The sequence below is a fragment of the Agrilus planipennis genome, unplaced genomic scaffold (assembly GCF_000699045.2).
Source record: "Agrilus planipennis isolate EAB-ADULT unplaced genomic scaffold, Apla_2.0 scaffold15, whole genome shotgun sequence".
In the NCBI taxonomy this organism is placed as follows: domain Eukaryota; kingdom Metazoa; phylum Arthropoda; class Insecta; order Coleoptera; family Buprestidae; genus Agrilus; species Agrilus planipennis.
The window spans coordinates 1,752,015-1,770,026 of record NW_020438871.1 but is presented as its reverse complement, the minus strand read 5'-3'; the positions used below and the strand labels follow the sequence as shown (position 1 = coordinate 1,770,026).

The window sequence follows — 18,012 nt, the reverse complement described above, 5'->3', positions numbered from 1 at the left end:
CGAAGATAATCAGCTTTTTATTATTAAATTCTGCTGTCTTATAAAAAGCTGATTATCTTCGTATCTTAATTATTTATTTTCCTTTTTTCCTTTTTTTTTTTAAATACAGTTACCTGTTGTAGCTTATTAATGAAAATATTTTCGTTTAAGTTTAATTCTTTGTTGTCGTTATGCTTTAAATAGAACTGCTTGCTAAAAATTTGAGTATCAGTAAAACGTGAAAAGAAAAACAGGCGGGGATTTTTATTTGGAGAAAATTCGTCTATAAGCGGACGGTATGACTTTCCGAGCAGATATATAAATGCATAAAAAAAAGCTACCCAGCGTAATTTAGGGTGATCTAACTTTTCTGAAAAGCCCACGCATTCAAACTTGACTTTTATATCAAAAGTCAACAAGTGATTTGTGACAACGACTGCGTCCCTCTGAATAACGCGTAACAAAATTGTCATTCTGGAAAAATCTCATTAGTCCTGTTACCCTTAACAATTTCCATTCCATTTCTCTAATATTCACCCAGTTTATAATATTATATATTCACCTTTTTTTATCGGGGTTTTCCATTGTTTTAAATTATCGCTAAGTTTTTATTATAAATACAATTTAGCAAAACATGTTTAGCATTTTTGAATTTTAATTTTATTCGTCCTTATTATGTAAATACCTTTTGTTTCAAAATTCCCCTATAAATTCTACGTAATACGAAACTTTTTATCTCATTAAATATTTTTTGCTAAAGCATTTACGTCGATATCATATTAATGAATTTATTTCTTTAGATTATGAGCATATTTTTTAAACTTTTGTTTGATCCTATTATAAGAGAGTTAAACCTACCGCTACTTTGTTAAAAAAAAAAAGTGAGGCATTTAATTTAATTCAGTATCAGAGTCCTTTTACTATTCGCCGAAACAGGAATAGTACGTAGTTGAACTCACCGAAAGGAATTTGGAGGGCTACTTCGTTTTGTGTTACTGTTAAACTTCAAAATTTACATAGTTTTCCACTACATTACGAGTTGATTGATGTGTTTTGTGTGTAGCAATGGCCAAAAAGTTTTTAGTGCAGCTAGAACCAACGACAAACTAAATTTATCAGTCTTAAACCCTGATATTTACCGTTTGATAATTGGACACATTTATAGGTACTTTACATTTCAAGCATTAAATATTAGTTTCAGTTTCGGTATTAATTTCGAAGTTTCACTATAAATAATAACTTTGTGTTACCATGGCCTGCAAATGGCATTTTATAATTTGTCGTAATACTAGCGTCACGTTGTTTTAGACGATATTAAAGTGGGAGCTTTTAGATCCTAGAAGTTTATGTAAATTCATTATTACACAACGAAAAAAATAATTAACCAACAAGATCCCAGAAAAAATTTTATTATCACGCTGTTCGCGAAATGGTGATGTAAGTTATTACTACTTAGTGATACAAAAATAATCACGTAAAAAGAGGATTTTTCCTAGAATATGAAAGTGGGAAATGAGACATCTAAGATGATATAATTGATATTATTGTTGCATAACTTTAATATGTTTTACATAGAAACCTAAAATTTTATAACACGACTACCTTTTTTTATCCGCGGTTTAACTCGCGCTGATTAGGTACCTAGTAAACACGTCTCAAAGATCATCGACAATCATATAAAAGTAATTTTTTCTATTCTTCGGGAACAGTATTCTTTTTCTGGATAAATGGTGCCCCATACCCTTTTATGTACCCCTAACAAAGTGTGTACAAAATTTCAAACTCATTATGCGTTTACGTCGTAAAACTAATCTATATCTATATAACAGTACGTTAGGTCGTTTTAAAAATTATGATATATGTTGAAATAATGCGAAGTGGTCTGTATTCTGTCGAAACTGCCAGACGCGGATCGCAATTTCGATCTTTTTCGATCTCATCAGCGCGTCGCAAAAATACGTAATCCTAAAATGTAGCATCGTGCTACAGATGGAGTTCACTGTGCCGTTTGTAGTATTTTTTGTGATATATGTTATTTATCTTACGTATTTTTTTCCATTAATTGGAAAACAAAGTTAACGAATTAAAAGCTTTAAGGCAATGATAGTGTAAATCCCTTATTTCGAGACCGGCTGACTTTAAGTCCAACAGTAATCCCCAAGTGACTTGGCTTTGGCCGTTGTGCCGTTTAGAGCAAGAGCATTATATCCTCGCAAACTACCTACACAAGATTCTAAGCTCATTGAGAAAGCGAATCATCAATACTTCTATTTAGTTTCTTTAGAAACAGCACAAAAACTTCAAATAATGTGGTGAAAATCTCTTTTTGACACCTCGGCTTCTCATATAAGAAAACTAAAAATGTTTCGAAATTCACTAACTGAGTAGCGATGTACGTACGAACATGACAGAATGTCCAAAAACGTTCTCGAATTGTTAGAAATTTCCTAAAGATTTTGTCGAAAATTCTTGAATGCTCCACCATTTTTTGAAATGTCTTAAAATCCTCGCAAAATTTCCTCAAATGTGATCTATTTTTAGCCTGGCAACGGCGGGCATTACAGCTAGATTTTTATACAAGTACAAGATCATGCAATAAAAAGCTTTCTTTACTAAATATTCGTCTTCTTCTCATTTCCACGGTTTCAAATTTCGTTCATAAATTCCACTGGATTTGTATTTACTTTCCAAATTCAATATTATAAAGCAATTTCCATTATTTCGGTAATTAATTTCGTCCTACTCGTTCTGCCATTCGTTTAAAATTGTCTCCCAGCCGAATAATCAATGTTTGCAATATTAAAATCCTTACAATTATTTTTGATTTACAGTACGGTGTGGGCTGGTACGATATTTTCAACTGTAATACATATGTAAATGTCAAAACTGTACTGTCTGAAATTTATAACTATTAATTCCCAGTAAAGTGAAGCATTTTGTCATTTTATCATTAACTAGATTTTACCCGCCGCTTCGTTCGTGTTGATGTCCCAAATACTTGTCAAAAATCACGTACGACCATATAAAACTAATTTTTCTATCCCTCGGGAACAGTATTTTTTTCCCTCTTTTTTTTATACTCCTGACAATGTGTGTACAAAATTTTATAATGATCGATCGAAATATTTAAGACATACAGGAATTATTGAATGCACATTTAAAGAAATAAAAACAAAGCAGTACAACGGTAGCGTTTAATAGAAGAAAAAGGATAACATATAAGGGATAAATCAAAAGTTATATAACATAAAGAATTGTACTTTCGAAAGCAAACATTTTCAGACTTGAATGAGCGAAATCAAATGATATTCGAGAAACGTATTGAATTTAACGAGAACACTTCAATCGACTGTCGAGACCGATGCAATTCGAAATAAAGTAGTTTACTTGTGTGTACAATTACTATCGATTGAATTCAGTTAATTCTATCTTTACATTCCTACAATCTCCCACGCTTGCCATTCAATACGAAGACGAAGTAGCTATATTTGGATTTGAGAATATTTTAAAGGTACTGAAATATCAAAGGTCGTCTACCTATAATACTCAACTATAATACATATAGGTACACATTTGTAGAGATACAATTCAACTCCATGCATTAAAATATACGACAGCAATGTATATACGGTTTTTAGGCGTATCATCGCGCGATGAACGCGTTTGTGATGTCCTCCCGTCTGAACATAGCTTAAAACTGATGCAAATCGCTAATACACTTTGTCATTTAAATTGCATTATAGTGGAATGAAACCTAGAAAATAAAGTTTGAAACGCTCTTGAAGAAAGGAGAATTTACATAATGATAATATAAATATTTTGTTGTATCTAAAAGTCGTTTTTGTTCTTTAGCAAAAAGTAGATTTTGCAGCAAGCTTTATTCGGTCGTAAAATAACTATTACTATTACTAGAAATGTGCAAAATGTTTTTTTTAAAGTATTTAAATACAAAATGCAAATACCTTTTTGATTTGTTATTTTAAATGTAAAATACAAAATAGATTTCCCTTTTGTATTTTAAATGTCAAATGCAAAATACGTATTTTCAAAACACTTTTTTTTAACCATTTTACAAATAGAAAATACGTTTGGTAAAGTATTTTAAATAAAATACAAAATGCGTTTCTCAAAAAAGTATTTAAATGCAATATAAAAACTGGTATTTTTTATTTTGTATTTGCATTTTAAATGCAAGTATTTCACATCTCTGCATATAGGTTACAATACATTTCTAGTAACAGATATCGCACAGTTTTCATCTTATAGTTGGTATTTCAAGGAAAATTGATCAAGAACAGTATCAGGTCAAGTGCTAGTCTGATTTTCCTACAGTGGAAAATTAATATGTGTCTCTCTATTCCTATATTTAGTGACTATTGAGCTTACGCTAGGTTTAATTCTGACAATTGTTTTATTAAACGGGTTTCCTAAAGTTGTCTTTGTTTAAATGCCATTGTAAAGCAAACACCTTTGTTCTTGATCAAACTGTAAAGTTTGATACGTGGAACTATTGTCGGATGATGTAGCCGTTTTCTTTAGAGGAAGTTTGTGAGCGAAATAACTTCGTGGAGCGAATAAATACATATTATGCATCCGTTTTATTCAGTTTTGCAATGTGTAAGATATATATATATTTGTATATATATTTTAACGGAGATCAAAACGTAGGACGCAAAGAAGATTACAGTCTTGTTTTATTTTGTTCATTCAATAGGATTATTTCGCAGCGATTCAGCTAAGCATTTAAATCTCTCACATAAGGACACAAGTAGTTTATGTTAGATGTCAGTTCAAAAAGTATCATATCAAATACGACAATACGACACGCAGAATAGATATATCAGTAAATCTGCTGCTTATTTGAATGGTAAATAAAAATACGCTGTTAAAGCGAGAAAAATATTTTCTTGAATCCGTTTTACGACTAGTTTTATTTCGACTGACATTTTCAAAACACTTTTTATTTATTTTCTTCGAAATTGTAAGTATGCAAGACATCGTTTTCCAGTAGTTAACGCCCCCGACTTCACCCCCTTTAAAATATTAGTGTAGATAATTCCTATAAATATGATGTAAAAGGCACTTCGTAATATCAAGTACGCATAGATCAATTTTCATTGATAATAGATTTTCTACTATTAAACTATTTAATCTGTACAGAAGTTCTTAATAGATTTTTCAAAATTATTATTTTTCTTCGGATATACTGGCATCTGAAAAGGTCAACATAATCTGAAAGTGACATTAAAATGATAGCTCAAGTAGGCCGATACTTCCTTTATAATATTTTTAGGAAGTGTATAATCATCAATCAATAGCAGCTGTTTTATTATAACTTTATGATTAAGTTTCCCGTGTCAAAATTGATAAGTAATGGGTCCATTAACTGGGTGCCAAAATATCGGTTTTACGTCGGCTGATCGAGCAATTCTTATTCAGAAAAGTAACGCAAAATAAACACTTCATAATCCCTTGCTTCGTTTCAGGTATGTAACCGTAAAAACGTGAAAGTTAGGAAAATGCCTCGTGATTAAGAAACATAAAAGAAATAACTCCATGTAGAGTAATTTTCAAAAGAAGTCCAATCCGCACGCATCACACTGACTGAAATTAAGCGGATATGATTGACGATTTTATCTTTTTCACTAATAAATAAAAACACTAAGAACCCATTAACAAGATTGTTTGAATTGCAGCAAGAACCTAGGTAATCTTTCGTGAAAATTCCGTGAAAATTTCCGATTAATTAATCCACAAATTTAATATCATTAAACAGGTATTACTTACGTGGGATTTCTGTAGTTTCCATGCCCGCTTAAGTGCTTTCTTGCAGCAGCTCTGGCTGCTACTTCTTCAGCCATGCGTTGCTCCTGAAGTTCCCTGGCCCTTTCAGTTCGAATAAGTTCCTAGAACAAAATCAGTTTTTGTACATACAATTTCTTAGTTTACGATGCAATAAATCAAAAATTGATCACCGGAAACGTTTTTTCAGGATATCTAGTCAAGTTTCAAATGCGTCGATACAATAACAAAATCAAAAGCTGATCACCGAGAACATTGTGTTTCGTAAGTACATTAGGTGAAGATTTTTCGATTGTTTACCTTGAGGTGCTGAAAACTTCCACTTGAAGGAGAGTATCTGACGGGGGAAATTCGGCCACCTCCTAGCCTGAAGGACGCTCTCCGTCTCGGTTCAACAGCAAAACGATTAGTCCCTAGGGTTCGAGCTACCTCTTCGAAAACTTTTTGACCAGCCATATCTTGAAAGCGCAGCGACGGCGCTTTATGAACAACTGTACCATATACTGGGCGATCTTTATTAAACCGACCCAAACGCATTCTGAAAAGAAAAAGTCATTATTTTTGTTTATCTATAGGGTTGTTCGGAAAGTCATTTCGTTTTTTCCCGACAGAGGATTTAATTGTATTCTTTTGCACCCAACTTCACATTTAAGCCGTATAATTTTTATATGCTTTGAGAGCTCATATAGCAAGGCTTGTGTGTGAAAAATTCCAATTAATTCTACGCAGTAGTTTTTGGTTGGTGCCCTTTTAAATATGGAGAGCGATAAGCAGCATTTTCGACATATCTTACTGTTTTACTACAGAAAGGGTAAAAATGCTGTTCAAGCCAGAAAGAAATTGACTGATGTGTATGGAGAAGGTGTGTTGACAGTACGCCAGTGCCAGAACTGGTTCGCTAAATTTCGATCCGGCAATTTTGATGTCGAAGATGCACCACGTTCGGGAAGGCCGGTTGAAGCTGATAAAGACGCGATAAAGGCATTAGTTGATGTGAACCGGCGAATAACAACACGTGAGATCGGATTGAGGTTAAATTTATCAAATTCAACAGTTTATGACCACTTGAAAGGCCTGGGATTATCCTCGAAGCTCGATGTATGGGTTCCCCATGTTCTCACAGAGAGAAATCTGTGTCGCCGCATTGACGTCTGCGATTCGCTTCTCAAACGTCACGAAAATGATCCGTTTTTGAAGCGCATCATCACTGGGGACGAAAAATGGGTTGTATACAACAACGTCAAACGCAAGAGGTCATGGAGCAAAAAAGATGAACCGGCTCAAACCATTTCCAAAGCCGATATTCACCAAAAAAAGGTGATGCTGTCTGTTTGGTGGGATTTTAAAGGAATCGTTTTTTTTGAGCTTTTACCGGATAACACAACGATTAATTCGGAAGTCTACTGTCATCAGCTGGACAAACTGAATGATGCACTTCAACAGAAAAGGTCAGAACTAATCAACAGGAAAGGTGTAGTGTTTCACCAAGACAACGCGAGACCTCACACAAGTTTGGTCACTCGCCAAAAGCTTTTACAGCTTGAATGGGATACAATGCTACACCCACCATATTCTCCAGACCTGGCACCATCGGATTATTATTTGTTCCGGTCACTCCAAAATTTTTTAGACGGTAAAACCTTCACCTCAAATGAGGAGGTCAAAAACCTCCTCGATCAGTTTTTTGCCAGCAAAGACCAAAAATTTTATGAGCGTGGAATTATGCTACTACCAGAAAGATGGCAAAAGGTGTTGGACCAGAACGGTCAATATATAATTTAATACAGTATTTGTTTATTATAGGAAAACTGTCTTTCATTTTCACAAAAAAAAACGAAATGACTTTCCGAACAACCCTATAGTTAGTGATATAAAACGATATTCTTAAAGTAAAATTTAAGCAAATTCTGTACTTGATATTAGAATAATGTGAATAGTGTTGCGTCAATATTTCATATTTTCTCTCTGAAAAGTCCCAACAGATTTATTTGATACAATCTAACTATGAAATTTCGTGTGCCATTAATCAATGTCAGAACTAACGTCTTTTCAATTCGCTGCTTTTGCTTAACGTCATCGACAAGCGAGGTTTTCCCTTCCAGCCATTTCGCCAATATGTACTTTTTTAATGCGTCAAAGTTAAACTGTATCACAACTGAACAAGAATGTGGCATATATGTGCGCAATCATTTCAAATTTTATTACGATACTGAGCTTTAATTTCGTTAAAGCTTGCAAGATAATAAGAAAAGCTAAGCTAACTCACAACTACTTTTAAATTCTATTATCTCACCCCTGAGAATAGCAAGTTGAAACTTCCTTTCATGTTTTATTAATTTAAACAAGTAGACAATTTTTCTTTTCTGTCTGGTGGAATTGAATTATGCAAATATCCCAAAGCTTTACGCAGTAAATACGTTGATCCTTTTTAAAGTTTCAACTATGTAATTTAGTCGATTAAGTGTTTTTAATCCATCGCAGAAAAACGGTTTAAAGCGTTTTTTGAATAGAATTCATTATCATATTTAACCGATTAACTTGGAATGGTATTTTTTAGTTGTACCTATTTTTGTATAGTTGCATATGCAGCATCTTAAATTAGTACTTGAAGTTAGCCTCTTCGCTCCAAACAAATCAACAAATTATTACGACAGTAATTTAGGAAATGTCGTAATTTACTTAAGTAATTTTCCGAAAGACGACCGAGAAAAGCACAAACTGTTTTCATTGCTGGGCGAACCGACACCTAATACTATTTCATGCAAACCCGCCCTTGCGTTTAATTTTATTTGTTCGCCAACCGCTTCTTTAAATAATGACTTTACCCTCATTCTGCATTTACTTTGGGTGCTATACAACTACATATACGAATAAAAAAGCAAGAAAGACCTAATTTATTTTAAACAGTATTTATTAAAACCAGAATTTACCTATTTTTCCCCTACTTAAGGTCGCAGCCTTAAAAGTTTCCCAATAAACTATAAAATACAATATTTTCGTATTTTACTATTAGTATTGTTTGTTAAGTTTGTAAAGTTAATAATGGATTTTGTTATAGATGCTTCGGGAAGAGAGGATAATTGGAGAAGGCCTATTAATTTATAACGGTGAGTCATTTGTTACTTTTGTTTTGTACTGTTAGGGCTTCAATGTTTAACTGTTGGAATGGTAATAAAAAAGAATGCCTAACGTTAGGTTGGTATTGGGATTGGGTTCGGTTAGTTTTGGTATAACTAATTCTGGTTTTCAATTATTGGAAGCTCAAAAACCTATGAACTCCATAACATATCAAAATAGGAAGTGCGTTATTAGTCGAGCGCTTTATCTACCAAACTGTTCGCTGTAATTTTAAATGCAACTTAAATGGTTTTAAGTTGAATTTGAAGTCGAATTTCGGCTGCCAGGTCTCAATAATTTAGTTTCATCGACAGAGCTTTCGTGCTTTGCACTTCAAAACGTGCTTCCGGATCTTTCAGGGTTTGAAAGCATTCTAATTAAATGTAATGTGCTTCCGGAATCTTTCACGGCATGAAGGCATTGTAATTCAAGCCGTAAAAGGTCTGGAGGCACATTTTGAAATAAAAAGCACGAAAGCTCTGCCCAAATTCGAATACTTAAGGCTTAGTAAAAGAGGTACTTTATAAAAATACTTTGTAATTTGTAACATAAAGGGATTCAACTTCTTTCGATTGGTGCTTTAAGGGTTAGTGCACTTTATGTAAGAGCTTTGGGCGTAGGTCTTGTTGCTCTTTTGCCCAAGTCACCATTCACCACCAGTTTTGAGTAGTACTAGTTTTTGTTGGTTACAAAAAAAAAAAGAAAAAGATGAATTCGTCACTGGAAACCCCGAACAGATAAATAAGTTTCCAAAGCCGTAAAATCCGAGTACATTCGGAGGCGTTCCTCTAGAAAGTTTCCGAATACATACATATTAAAATTTATTCTAGCGAACAATATTCTCGAGCAGCGAAGCGCAACATCAAACTTTATACGCTCATAGACCAACACTAACAATGCCGCCCACGTTGTTCCGCTTTTCTTTAAACGAAAACGATATCGATTCAGGAGTTTTACTTTCGGCGGAGCTTAAAACAATGAACGGACTTGAAACTTCTCTTCACCTCAGACAGTGAGAACTCTACTTACCTGTGTGCTCCTTATGTTCTATTCGAAACACGATTATGCCACCGTTTCCCTTCTTACAAATTTCCAACTTTTACCGGCTGAAAGTTTAATGAAAACGTAATGACTCAGCGAAAGAATAAAGCCACTTCTAAAGTTTCTTTTCCAGTTTAGTTTTCCCTCCATTGCCTCTTTGACAATGGTTTCTGAGTTGTATTACCAAAATCCAGAATTACATTCTAAATCTAGTTTTGAGTTCCGCTTTGTGAGTAAAGGATTACGACAGCCGGAAAAACTTTTAGAAACATTGAATAATTTTCATCTTTACTAGATGAAATTTCATTATATCAAAAAAAAATAATGCACAGTGGATAATTTCATTAATTTTTATTTAAAATGCAACATATGTAGGAATAGATATACAGGGGAAAAAGATTAGTATCCTTAGATTTACAGATGATACTGTAGTATTAGCATCTAGCAAGGAGGAGTTAGAAATTAGATTTAAATAAAATGAAAGCGGTGTTGTATGAAAATAAATAAAAGTACGTCAAAAATATTGGTATACAAGGGAAGAAAAAGTAGGGAACGAACGAATATAAAGATAGGAGTCAAATAACTCAGAATGGAAAAAGCAGGGGAGATACAAAATAGAGGATAGCGTAAGGTCGAGTCATTTCCAACAAAAAAAAGTCACTCCTATGTTCGCGAACGACTAATTTAGAAATTCGAAAAAAATTGTTAAAGGAGTGTCTCTGCAGTGCGGCGCTGTACGGGTGCGAAACATGGAAGGTGTGGTATTACAGGCGAATAATATGGATGTGGATAGAGATAGTTAGAAATGAGGAGATATAACAGAGTGCCTAATTTATAACATTTGTTGCTTTTATATTATTCGTTATGGAAACTTCGACTCGATTTTTAACCATGGACCCGGGCTTATACAATTTGGGAACGAGTTCTAGATAAACTGTAAACATTCGAAGGTTGAAATATAGAAATCAATTAATGAGCGAAATTTTGTCACTGTGCAACTAAGGTCAAGGTTGATGAGATTAAAACGAGGGTTTCGTTATTGAAATAACTAGGCATTATTAAATTTTGCGTAGCAACGCAAAGCAATATTAAAGCAATTATTGAAATTCTAGTGGACACGTGCAACTCGTGATTTAATTAGTATTTGATGCGTGCATCGGGTCACTTTTCACTGGCATTTTCGAATTTCCACAGTAAAATGGAATTCCTGGAATAGTTAGCGGTTTCATTTCATATAATCAGCTTTTTCCAAACAAGGTCACTCATCGTTATTCTGCATATTTATTGCTTTTTTTCGCTTGGCGCTTGGAGTTGTGTAAATAATGAAGCACTTTTGCAATGTGCTTAATTAAAACAGTTTTTTGTTTCATTTGTTGGAACGGACACTGAATTATTGAATTTTAACATGTATCTAGAATGGATTTTTGGAAAATGGTTTAAGAGAAGTTATTATTTGACTACAAATCATCATCATAAGGTCGTCAGTCCTAAATACTAGTTGGACACGCACCTTCACTCTTTCCTATCCTTTCTAAAACTAGAACAACCCACATCCGTAACTATTTGCGAACAGTAATCTAATCTAGGTCTACCTCTACCCCTCCTAACTCCTGTTTCTGCATCTAACTAGAACCTCGTGCCTGAGAAGGTGTCCTATTAATCTATCTCGCCTATTTCTTATTGACTTCCGTAGAGTCCTCTGTTCTCGTATTCTTTCTAATACTTCTTCATTTCTAACCTTCTCTCTCCGTCGCGCCCACTGTCCATGTTTCGCACCCGTACAGCGCCGTCCTCCAAACATACACCCTTTTTCGAATTTCTAAATTAACCGTTCGCGAGCATAGAATTGACTTCTTTTTATTGAAGGCGACTCGACCCTTCTCTATCCTCTGCTTTATATCCCTTCAACTCCTTCCGACTTCCTAGATACCTAAAATCAGCTACAGAATTTTTGTGGAAGGAAATTCATAAGATAGATGGATGCAAATTTAATTGTTTAACAAATATACCAAATATCTTCTCATCACAGTTCTGTACAAATCCTTTCGATAAATGTTCTACTACTTAAAAACATGCCTCCATTCAGATATAATTAATGGGCCCAGTCTTTTGTCTTTTTAGTGGGAGTTGTAGGGACAAAATGTGGGTTTGTAAGTCGCATTTCTCATTCTAGCTTTAGATAAATAACCAACGAGGCAGAATACACGGTTTATGAATAAAATAAAATGTGATTACATTCACGTCTAGTTTCCAGTGACTAGCAATGTGTGCAATTCGTGACATATTTCCTGTATGTGACATTTTCAATTGCTGCAGATAGAAAATCCCTGTGTAAAACGGTCGCGATATTCACAAATCGGGTAAAAATAGCACAATGCTTTATTCAACTATCTGGTACAATTACAATCAACCATCAGCTTCCAACATCAAATTATATCTGGGCTTTTACCTACCGAATTTTGACGAATCAAAGCGCATTATGTACATATGCGTAAATCCATGTATTTTATAACTTTTTTACCTACAGGCCTTGGTTAGATGAGCCCGTATTGATTTTCTTATAATGTTTACTATTTACGTCATGTAAATAAGAGACTGATTAAGTCAAAATACTTTATCAATCTCTGAAGTCTGGCCATCAAATTAAACAACTATATAGAAGAAATTGCTTTTGCCGGTAAATATTTATTTATCCCTTAAAAAAGCTTCCCTGCTGATAAGTCTTCCTACGTGAAATCCTAAAGGCAATTAAAGTGAAATTAAGGTCGAAACAGGACAATGAAGAGAAAGTAATTCACAAACAAATCTAAACTCTAGCAGACTGGAGAGTTTTCTTTTATAAAATAAATGTTGTTTTCAAACTTAATTCACATAATGCTCATACTGGTCCTAATACGGACCATGAGACCTTCTTTCGAGCTAAATTTTGAAGTGCAAGGGTTAAAAATTAAGTAAATTTCATTTAATCGACTTAATCATTGTATCTCCCCTCGTCTTTTACTTTTTTTAAGTATGTAATTTTACCGCACAGAATGCGCTGTGGTTTCAGCAGTAGTAACAGCAGTTGTTTGTGATAACGACTACCCTTTATTTATCTTGCTGTTAGGTTAGTCGAAAAAAAATAAAGAGACATTAGTTAGACCAATTGCTATCAAATACTGGCGTTTTCGACTAAAATATTTAAAACCTGACCATTTATATTTAAATATTTACCGAAAAGTATTAAAATATTGAACAGTAATATACAAACGGGGTTTTGAAATCGTAAAAATTACAAAACTTACCCTCCCATGCTGCGTGATCTGGCGACATAGTAAGGTTCCCACACGTTATAAGAGAATGGGTCTCTGAATGTGGGAATTTCGTTAGTGACTTCGGCTGCCCTGGATTGCCTCTTGGAAAGTCGCCACATTGCTTTGAGTTCTTCACAACTGGGCTCTCCATTCACGGAATCTTTGCGGTTTACTTCACCTGAATTTCTGGTTCGCGATACGCCAAATCCTTTACTTTGTGCACAAACTAATAGCCAAACTGAAATCTGTATCATAAACCGAACTTTTTTCATCTAGAAAAAGTTTTTCACAGATTAATTGTAGCTTTTGCTCGATATCAAATTGGAGTCTGTTGTACAATCATGAACAAAAAACATACCACAAATTTTACATACTACATAGAAGCAACATGCCGCAAACAAAAAAAAACTATTCATTTACGCCAAAGAAAATACCAAAATAACGTGTTTTTTGTAGCATAATACTTAGGAACCTAAAATAACATCCTGTTATTCGCGAATAATATTAAAATACGTATTCGAGTAGTTACATCAAACTGAAACTTTGACAAAGTGTGTTGAACTTTGCACGAGGATATTAACATGACATTAGAAAATTATACGGATGTTTGCTTTAAGTGGAGAGACATCCCCTTGTGTCGCGTCGATCATGAATATATTGACTAAAACAGGACCAAGAAACGAACCCTGAGGCTCTTCTCTAGCAATTATTATTAATGTAGAGGCAGATACACTTGTGACAACCCACAAACGAAATTATGTGGAATATTTAGACATTTAGAGGCATCCGTGTAATTTTCAGTTACGCGAGATCAAAAGCTCCAGCCAAGTATATTGTTGACAAAAAATTCTAAAAACTTTTTAGAAACTTATCTTTATCCAAATCATTTAACATAACAAATACTTCGTGTTTCGCTTGAATATATGTACAGGATCATCTAACGGTTTCCGTAGGGATTTAAAGAAAAGGTTAAAGTTGACAGAGTGGATCGCATTTTGTTAGTTTTGTTCCGGTTCGGTTTTGTTTTTGAATCACGCAAGTCTCATATTTGCTATTGACCGTGAAAATATTCTTCATTGACCAGTTGTTAGCTCTGCCGCATATTTCATTTTGTTTGCTTTCCGGTAAAATACGTAGTGAATGAAATTTTAAAGCATCTTCTATATCGATGTTTTGAACAAACTTTAATACATATACATATATTCCTGGTACTCCAGGAAAGTGGTAATCTTTCAGGGAAAAAGACTTTCGCGGCCAGTAAGTAAACTGATGCTGTTTTGATTCGTGTTTGATGGCCGAACGGGTTTATATCTAATTGCGAATTTTTAAACAGTTTATTTTAAAAAAGAAATACTACAAATGGCGCAGCAAACGCAATCTGCAGCACGATGCTACATTTTAGGATTACGTATGCTCCAACAAGGTCCATCTGTGCGGATATCTACTTGCTGATAGGCACGTTAGCTTAATCGAATAAAATAATTTGAAGTGGTCTGTATTCTGTCGAAACTGCCAGACGCGGATCGCGATTTCGATCTTTTTGGATCTCATCAGCGCGTCGCAGGCAGCTCCGACAGAACACAGACCAACTTTTACCTGCTGTCTTAACAGTGCGTTTTAGAAAATACTACAAATGGCGCAGTAAACGCCATCTGTAGCACGATGCTACATTTTAGAATTACATATTTATTTTAAAATTTAGAATTTGCAGTGGCTTGTTTATATTTTAATTTTGTTTATAAAATTTTGTGAATCAGATAATAAAAGTATAAATGAATGATTGGTGTAGCTTTCTGAGTTGATTATAATACTGTGTTGGTAAATTTTCGTTGCCAAGTATAATACGTGATAATTATTCCATATCACGCAAGAACTTACGTCGGCTTCAATATGTATATATGTCTTGAGACTTAGGTAGTTTCTCGAGGGTGGCTTTAATCTAAATTGCTCATCAATATTCATTGGCCTCTAATTACTGTTGCTACAATGAAGGGTAAATCTAAACACTTGAAAGTGAAATTAATTTACATTTCCTACACTCCGTTCGAAACTACTACGCAAACGTCTTCCATTATTATTCGTTTTAAAATTGTTTCCTTATTGTTTGTGTTAACATTTGATTATTAAAAAGTCTTACAATGTGTCGGCAACGGGAAGGGGATCAAAGGATAAAGGAACCGACTGAAACTATTGGGGTGTAATTTAAATGAAATTTTGGCAACAGAAAAAAAAAACAATTTCATTATTTTCATTGGCTTTTTCGTTTACCTAAGGCAAACAGAAAATCCAATAAGACAATGGATAGTCCTTCTTCGTGATTTTTATTAGATTTACTTCTTCCTACTTTCGAAATCCATTTATTTTCAAGCTGTAGCATAAACAGTGTCATCACAGGCGACCTTTATGAATAAGTTTTCGAACAACAGCTAAAGTTCGAAGGGAATAGCGGGAAACTGGCGAAGAATTTTCAACTTTTAAATTCCTTTTTAATGTTTCATGAATGATTTTTATCAGTTTTTGTCGCATCACAAAGTTCCTTCTTTTATATTGAAATAGAGATTTATAAAAGATCAAAGATTAAAAACAGGCCGTAAACTCAAGATCTTCTTCTTTTCAAAGGCATTCGAAGTGTTTATTTTTCGATCGGTAATGAACTCTATGCTTTATTATATAATTTACTAAATAAGTTTAAAGTCAATTTAACTGCTAAATGCGTTAATGTCGTTTCTTAGATTAATTAACCCAAAAGGAATTTGTCACAACAGCAAGGATCCGATAAAAATATCATAATTTTAAAGAAAAAGTATTTTGTGTCCATTTTATCGAAGAGAGTACGTTTAAATTTATGATCCAAATAATCCATCTCTTACTTGAAATAAAAACTTCGTGTCGTTTGGAGAGGATAATTAATTTACGTCAAAAATGATTAAATATGAAGTCTTTAAAACTGAGTAAAATATTATCTAACTAGTAAATGAAATTTTATAAAAATGTTTAGTGTTAGTTTCGCGTTGATAAATACCCTTACTAAAACAGGACGAAACACGTGTCCGTTTTTCAAAAATTATTTGCTGTAATTAAAGATATTTCTTTTAGTTCATTAGTATTTAGCAGTTTTAATTGTCAATTATTATTATTATTACGTTTGTTCTCTATAAATTAATACAAACGTTTTATAGCAATTAAATTTAAATGCGATTTGCCATATTTATAAAAATCCAAAAAAAGTAATTTTAAATTATCTGAAAGCTCGGCCCAGTGTCTCGTCTGAAGCAATTCTGCGAATACTGCACCAATTTAGGCAATAAAACGTAATCTACATTAGTACAATAAAAAAGTGTATTATGATAAGATTTTAACAACTTTTTACTTTATTTACTCAACTGGTTTAGTTATAAATACAGCTTTTATAGGCAAATTTGCTTCTTGGAACTGGCGAAGACATAAAGTCAAACTATCCTCTTTATTTTATAAGCCTTTTTAAGGATCATGCCGTAAAAAAGAATAAAAGACAATGTTAAAAAGAACTAATTCAAAAAAGGGAAACCCTTGTAAAACGATGCCGTAAAATTTTCATTTTTAGTATAACAACCTTTTTGGCAGTAACCGTCTAAATTTCATTTCCAAAACACCGCTTGTTAGTTTCTTTTCACGATCCCTCTCCTTTAGTTTAATTTAATTGAAAACAAACTCTATTTTACTCGCTTAATACAAATTTAATTAGGGTCTTATGAAACAATTAATTATGATTATTGGTAAATGAATACACCGAAAGCCAAAATTACATTAAAGAGGGAATTAACTGTCGGGCGATTTCCAATTATACGAGTGTTGAATTCAATTAAGCAAGATTATATCTCTTCAATTATGCACAATAAATTCTGTTGCCAATTATCACCCATTTTCATTCGTCAAACAGCATCCATAACCTTTGTAGTCCACCCATTCATAATTTTATTTTAAAATATTAAAACCGTACAACAACAGCTATTGTCGAATGATTAATTATTGCAAGCGTTTAAAATGGTACGTTTGGTGTTAACAAAATTGAACAATCTTTAGCTAAGCTTAGTCTTATCGTACATTTCTTATATAGGTATGTCGATAATAATCAGAAAATACCAAAATAATTGTGTTTAACTATTGAAGCGATCCTAAATTTTATGAGTTACCTAATAAATTCTACTATTTCTACAGGAATGAAGGTCTAGTCAGAGACATATTAGAGGCAGAAACAGGAGTCAAGAGGGGTAGAGGTAGACCTAGATTAGATTACTGTTCGCAAATAGTTAGGGATGTGGGATGTNTTTCTTATATAGGTATGTCGATAATAATCAGAAAATACCAAAATAATTGTGTTTAACTATTGAAGCGATCCTAAATTTTATGAGTTACCTAATAAATTAATGAATAAAATTTTTTGTTTGTAATCGTTGGTCGTGAAGCAAACTCTTTGTACCTGTCTTGTTTTTAAATGAATGTCTAATTCTTAAAAAAGAATTTGCTATAATTATTTGAAACCTTTTTGTAATTTTATGTATGAAGTCTTGACAAGTTCTGTTCGTGATGTAAACGTTGTTTTCTTCGAATTCTGTACTAGATAAAAAAGCGTCTGTCTCAATTGTTGTGAAGGCGAGATACGCCGAAGGATAATGTCATGTACTTATTAGGAAAAGTAATTAGTTAGTGTTCATTACAGAACTGACAGAAAATGAATTTCATTTAACGTAAATTCACGTGCAAGGTGGGAGAATAATGTGCTTACATTTCGTTAATTAGT

The 18,012-nt window shown here is 33.4% G+C and overlaps 2 protein-coding genes across 8 annotated transcripts in view; both read right to left on the bottom strand.

Annotated features, from left to right (window-relative positions):
* The window catches only part of LOC108737595 (nucleolysin TIA-1), a 744,862-nt gene that overhangs the window by 497,880 nt on the left and 228,970 nt on the right, over positions 1–18,012 (bottom strand). The window lies entirely within an intron of this gene.
* The window catches only part of LOC108737579, a 36,667-nt gene that overhangs the window by 15,596 nt on the left and 3,059 nt on the right, over positions 1–18,012 (bottom strand). For all 3 annotated transcript variants that reach the window (XM_018470500.2, XM_018470502.2, XM_018470501.2), the window contains 3 exons: positions 13,224–13,504; positions 6,082–6,319; positions 5,767–5,885 (listed from right to left, as the gene is read on the bottom strand). In XM_018470500.2, the coding sequence (XP_018326002.1) occupies positions 5,767–5,885; positions 6,082–6,319; positions 13,224–13,504 (638 nt within the window). The remainder of the gene's footprint in view (positions 1–5,766; positions 5,886–6,081; positions 6,320–13,223; positions 13,505–18,012) is intronic.